Source organism: Mastomys coucha, unplaced genomic scaffold (assembly GCF_008632895.1).
Source record: "Mastomys coucha isolate ucsf_1 unplaced genomic scaffold, UCSF_Mcou_1 pScaffold20, whole genome shotgun sequence".
Taxonomy (NCBI): domain Eukaryota; kingdom Metazoa; phylum Chordata; class Mammalia; order Rodentia; family Muridae; genus Mastomys; species Mastomys coucha.
The window spans coordinates 95,134,299-95,141,326 of NW_022196903.1; the positions used below are offsets into that span (position 1 = coordinate 95,134,299).

General features: G+C 45.2%; 1 protein-coding gene across 1 annotated transcript in view; it reads right to left on the minus strand.

Moving 5' to 3' along the window:
- Pdzrn3 (PDZ domain containing ring finger 3) overlaps nucleotides 1–7,028 on the minus strand; it is a 234,597-nt gene that overhangs the window by 206,308 nt on the left and 21,261 nt on the right. The window contains exon 3 of the mRNA XM_031382765.1: nucleotides 3,115–3,222. Coding sequence (XP_031238625.1) covers nucleotides 3,115–3,222 — 108 coding nt within the window. The remainder of the gene's footprint in view (nucleotides 1–3,114; nucleotides 3,223–7,028) is intronic.

Consider the following 7,028-nt stretch of genomic DNA (forward strand, 5'->3'; position numbering starts at 1 on the left):
CACACTACATGATAAGGAACTGGAGCCACAGAGAGGTGGCTCAGTGTTGGCTGGACTACAGAAAGATGGCTTGTTCCCTGCCTGGCACACGCCTGAGGATTTTTGAGGCTAATATTGCTTTTACTTGTTTTTTCAACTTTTGTTCTTTCCTGTTATTACATCAGACTTGGGTAGGATCTGATTAAGTCTAAACTCCAGATCACAGAGATGTGTCCTGCTTGTGAAGATCCTGTTCCCATCAGTTAGCTCCGGCTTCGGGCACTACGGAGATTGTTATAATGTCCTCGATAATAAGAGCACTGTTCCTTTGAGCAGCTTGGGGGTTTTAAGGTATGAAAGTCTTTACCAGACAACGCAAAACAAATAAACAAACAAGCCGAAAACTTCTCGGATGCACAAAGCGAAGTTAGGGTTTCGTGAGAGGACTGTAAGATATACAGAGAGATGTACTTTAGTTTCCTAATAAGAATGAGCTTATATGAAATCCAAGGAAGAGTCAAGAGCAGAAGGCGGCCCAGAAGGTTTGGAGGTGGAGGGGTAGGAAGGACAAAATGAGGTTCAGAAGCCAACACTGAACTTGGGGAGCTTGCTGTGCCTCTGGAGCAGATGTAGGGGAGGATGCAATCTACACACACAGACCCAGGCCGACAGAGGACACACACTGCTAGCACATAGCAAATGCTCCTGCACATAAGCTGGGAAGACACTTAATGCAAGGGGCCCAACTGTCCCAGCTCCTGCTTCCTGACCAGGCCTTGGCAGCACAAGAACAGGGATCCCATCAGGACTGTCCCTCAGGCAGCCTGGGAAGAAAGGGATCCTGGCGGCTCCATTCCTGAGCAAAGGACTGTAACCCTTTCAACACCACAAAAGGTTGCCTCAAGGATGGCAGTTCTCATAGTAATGGTAAACAATGCCCTGACAGGCTGCTGCTGGCCCAGCACACTGCATCTACATGAAAGCATGGCTTCTGACGGCATCACTGCATCTTCTAAAGTTGCTGTAACCAGATGCTCATGGAGCAAACTCATATGGTACAGCCTCACCCGGCAGAATGGATGAGGTTGCATCTCTCTCTGGATTTAATATCAGCAGCCTCCTGAAAGAACTAAAGTTCCCACACTGGGGCTCTGCTAAGCTTGCTCACTGCCTTGAACATGAGGTGATTTGGGGTAGGAAAACAGGAAACCTAAGTCTTCCCATGACGCCCACACACGCACACACACAGAATCAGATTTGTGCCCCCTGTTAATAAACCCCAACACAGATGAGGTGAACCAGAGAGCCTATATGAAGTCATGAGAATCACTGTATTGTGTCAGAAGAGATTAGAACCCAATGGAGAAGGGCACGCTTAGTTGGTTGTGATTATGCATATAGAGGCTCTCTATCGGGATCTCCCTTTCTGCCTCAATAGTGGGGCGTGATTAATATTTTACATACTGTCCAAAGGGGGAGTGTGACTTACCAGAAACTGTACTGAACATTTCAAACACAGATCATCGTCTGCCAAGAGAAAATCCTGCCCAGCTGGAGATTTCTCATTTGCAAAACTTAAGAGCGATGAAATTCCGTGACTTGGAGAAACTGGCTGTCCCACCGATGCCTTGGCAACACAGGCTGTACTTATCTTTTTGAACAACAGTCTCAGAAAATGTACTCGCTTTCAAAAACTATGGTAATACAAGTGAGCTCTCAGGGAAGGGGCTGCTGCCCAAGCAAGTGGCTGTTTGAGAAAATCTATTAATCTAGGCTGGAAAGTCCAAAGCATGAGGTTTAACTCCAAGCTCAGATCTCATCTGAAGGTCAAAGGCAGTGTATCAATATTAATAGCATCCTTAAGTCAGAAATCAAGTATCTTAATAAGTAACCACAGGGCTCTTATTCCCAGTCTTAACTCAGGTACTCTGTTTACCCAGGAAGATTTAACTCTGTAGTCCTCAGAGGACATACAATTATCCTGAGCAAAACTAGAGTGTGCACTATTCAATTGGTTCACATAAAACTGAAACATTGAAAATTCTGTTCTCTATCTTCTTGACACTTCATGCCCCCAAGAAGGTGCCCACGAGTAACATAAACTTCACTTATGGCTTAACATAAAAATGCCCAGGAGATACATATGCTGAACAAAGATGTCTGGGGCAGCAGACTGCATAGGTATTTGTGATGTTTTTTCTGTCTTTCTGTTCAGTGAGTATGGCAACGGCCATGGCCGTGGATGAGCTTTCTCTGGCACCGAGCAGGTCACCCTGGAACCTCATAGTTCCTTTTTTTCTCTAGAAGGGGATGAAACCATTGAGTTCCCAGAAAATACTCGTTAAAGGGGAAATCTGAACGGTCCGAAACAGCAAGGTCTTTCAAGCTTTGCAACAAAAACCCATCCATACGAGGAGGCCAGAAGCCATCAGCCCCCTTTCTGCATCCTAGAACTGTACCTAATCTGTCACTCAAATGCCGAAGCGCTGTTTGGTGCTGTGGAGGGAATCCATCAGGGTCAATCTACAAACCTGCCACACAGTAACTGAAAAAAACGAATCCATGCGTGCTGATGGGAGAGGATCTTACCACCAACTTTGACCTGCGTGTCTCCAGGCAATCAAATTGTACAATGGACCTCAGGCTAACAGCCAGGAGGCCAGCATGAAAAGGCACAAACAATGCCTGTGTAGAAGCTTTGCTATGAGCTGTGTGAGCGCTAAGGAAAGGAGAGCAACCCTTTCTGAGGCTGACACACTCATGCCCAATTTGAGTCCCAATTTGCCCAACAGGGGGCTGATTGTCTGTTTCTAACTAGCATACAAACCCTCAGATGGTTGTTTTGCACAGAGCTGGAAACGAGGCATAGCAGACAGATGCAGGTCTCCATGGGATGAGCCAAACTGCGAACATGCCATCGCCCCCTCTCCCCAATCCAGTCTCTCCTTGCTGAACAACAACTTCACACCAAGGCAATCAACACCCGATCTGGTTACCCACCACCCGGCAGTATACTGCTGCCCACCCATCCCCACATGAGGCGCCCCTAACCCCAGCCCCCTAAGCAGCCCCCTGCGCGCCAGGCAAAGGTGGATGGCAGGCAGCCTATTCAGACACCAGCCAGTGTTCACATACCTCAATAATCCTGTCATGAATTTGCAGGCCTCCTTCCTTGGCTGCTGGCCCGCTGTCAACTATTTTGGATACAAAGATTCCTTCACTGGAGGATCCATCTTGATTGTCCTTTGGGTTAAAAAAAAACAAAAAACAAAAAAACAAAACAAAACAAAAAAACAGGCGTGAATGCTAGGCATGGAAGTTGGCATGAAAAAACAAAAAAACGCAAAACTTTGCACTCTGCAACCTCAGCTTGTCAAAAGTAGCATTAAGCAGGGGAGGTGGGGGGGGGAGAAGGGAGGGAGGGATGCTGTTTGTTTCCTCTAATTTCTGTTTTAAACTGAAACTGGCTCATATACATTGTAAAAATATTCCAAACCGGAGACAAAGAGCACAGGATGGGTGCTATCTTTGAGCAGCCATCCTCTCTGCTCTGTAAGACTTCTATTTCAGCATGTGCAAGCTGTCCGAAATATCTTAGCAATCACCTTGCTCAGCACATAAGCAGGATCACACTGAGCCCACTCTCACACCCCCGGCTGCATTTTCTTCTTTTTTGTTTCCATTTATTTCCCTTTTCCCTTCTTCCCCACTTTCCATCCTGGCACCTTCTCCTTTCTCTCTGCACCCTCCTCTTTCCATCCTCCTTCTCCTCCCTCCATCCTTTAATCCCTTCCTTTCTTTTCTCCCCTTCCTCCCCCTTTCTCCCTCCCCTTCTCTCCCTCCCTCCATGTTTTCTTCTCTGCTATGGGTGCAGCTAAGCCACACTTCCCACACTGCCCTATTTTTCCTGAGACTGAATGGAACACCAGCTTAGGAAGCGTGGGCAGAGGCCGAAGCTCTTGCCATCCGTCAAGGGGGTGGGATAACTTCTGATTTATCATTCTGAAACATCTTCACTCACAGATACCTAAGGTGGAATCCTTAGCAATTTACATGACTGGCTCAAATCTGAGTAAGGGACAAATACTGTTGAACGGCCCTCCAGAGACCAACCTGAGATTTCACTAGACACTTCCTTCATAGAGAATTGCTACAGGGGTCACTAGGTAATAATCTAATCATGAAAAGAGGTATTTACAAATAAAGACAAATAGGTCAGCTGATTTCTCCAAGTCCCTCCTTTCCCTAATTAGAAAAGGGTCCAATTGCTCATTCTCATTCTCGCCCCAGCTTGTCCACAAACTTCTGTCTACACAGCACTAAGACGAGTCTTCTCCAAGTGTTTTAGAAAGTTCTAGCGATTAACAGATGGGTTTTTAAATAATTACATGGCACAAGCATGTGCTGTTTCCAAACAAAAGCATCTGATAATATACTCAATCTTACCCAAAAGGCCAATAAAGCAAGATGCCTTGAGAAGGAAGCAGAGGGTACCCCATAGAACTCCGAACCAGCGGCATGTTAAACTCTATCCCACAATGCCACAAGACCTATTTTAATAATGCTCTCCCTGCAAGTATATAAAAATACTATGGCCAAAAATAACTATGAAAACATAACATTTTCTTCTTCAAACAGTAAAGAGAGAAGAGACAGGAGGGGGAACTATTCTAAAGAATGATAACCAAGGCTGAGAAGACACATTCTACAGCCTTCTCTCTCTCCCTATTTCTTTCTCTCCCTATTTCTCTTCCTATTTCTCTCTCTCTCTGTCTCTCTCTCTCTTTCTCTCTCTCCTCTACTCTCTCTCCTTTACTCTTACTCTTCATCTTTGTTTCTGTCTGTCTGTCTGTCTGTCTGTCTGTCTGTCTGTCTTTCCCTCTCTCTGTCTATCTGTCATACTCTACCTACTCTTGGGTCTCTTTCTTTTTATATATGCCAGAACAAAGAAACAAAAACCCAGGCTAACATGAGGATTAAGCATTTATCCACTGTCTATCCCCACGTCATATGCAGGTCTCTAAATTCCATCTGAGTTCCATCAATGCTTTCTTAGAAGTCAGGTCAACACTGCCATGGGTGCTGCATGAGGTTAGCTCTCGTCACTGGCCATCACTACCTACCATCTCTGCACTCTGCTCACACAAACCCTTCACCAGCTAAGAAACTACAAGCATCCTTTCCTCTTAGCAGCCTCATTTATGACTGATACCCAATCCGGCTTCCTACAAGAGCATCACAATGCCAGCGCAAAGATGCATGAGGGTTTCTGTTTCCCGAGGACTTGAGAGGCAGCAGGCACGTGTGTTACTCAGTCGTCACGGCAGCCACAGCAGTAAGGACTGCTGTCATCTACTCCACAGGAGGAAAGCCTGAATTTAGAAAAGCTACATGATGTGAAAGGCACATTGCTAAAAAGCACCATGTCTTAGTTTCCCAGAGGATCTTCAAAGACAATCCTTTTTTCCAATAAGAAAACTCACAAACAGGGTCCAACGTATCAGTCTACATTCTGATTAAGGTAAGCAAAGAGTCTCACTGGACAGCAAAAGACTTATAAGCAAATTGGACTTCCCATAGAGGACATGCTGATACATCTCATAAAAGGAAAATGACATATCTGTGTTCAGTCATTGCATTTTGTGGCCAGAGAAGAGATGCAGGGTGAGTTTTGGTTTGCTTTGCAAAATACTACACTGTGCCTAAAAAATTATTATAAAGGGATGCAAGGAAGTTCAAGAAAAAAATCTAAGAGGAACAAGCAACACCCAACACCAGAATTCGATATAAAACAGTGATAATGGGTGAGGCCAGGATGCAGAAACTACAAAAAGGAGGCTGTGGTCATAGGTCAGCTAGTAAAGCATTTGCCCTACAAGGATAAGATCCTGAATTCAATACCCCAGAATGCCTGAGAATACACAGGCACAAACACACACACACACACACACACACACACACACATACACAGAGAGAGAGAGAGAGACAGAGAGAGACAGAGACAGAGACAGAGACAGAGACTGAGACAGACAGAGACAGACAGACAGACACGCACATTCATACATATGCATGCACACAGACACATACAGACACCCACGAACACACTTGTGCAAGCAAGCAAGACATGGCAGTTCTAAATTGCAATCCCAGTGCTCCCTGGGGTTTGCTGGCCAACAAGCCTAATCTACTTGGTAAGCTCCAGGCCAGTGAGATGCTGTCTCAAAAGAAACAATGTGATGTTCTTCTCTTCAGCAACACAAATACTAAAGTCAGAACTATACAGATTCAGAGATTACCAAGTCCTCTACACAATGATGACAGGTAAGTTCATATTTCTTAAATTACATGTGAGGATATAATTAGATACTTTGTTACTAGTGTTTATACATCTAAACATTAAGTAGAACAGACTGTTTAAAGAAGTGATGCTGGGGGGGGGGGGGGGGGGGGCGGTGGCAAAGGCTTTAATCTCAGCCCTTGGAAGGCAGAGGCAGGTGGATCTCGGTGAGTTTGAGGCCAGCCTGGTCTACATAGAGTTCCAGGACAGAGAGGGTTACACAGACAGACCCTGTCTCAAAACAATACAAGACAGACAACAAAACAAACAACAACAAAACAAACAAACAAATAAACTACCCACACAAAGAATAAGAAGAGTGATTAAGTGACTAGTTATTAATTTATAATTTACAGACAATATCCTTTTGAAGTTAATAAAAACCATGCAGCTGATGCTTGAGGAGCAGTTGGGGTGGCCCTCTGGCTATAATGCAGAGGTGTACATATGTGAGCACACACACACACACACACACACATACACTCACACACACACACATGCACACAGACACACACACAGACACACACACACACAGACACAGACACACACACACACACATACACTCACACACACACACACACGCACACAGACACACACACGCACACACACACACACACACGCACTCACACACACGCACACACACGCACACACAGACACACAGACACACACACACAGACACACACACACAGACACACACACACGCACACACACA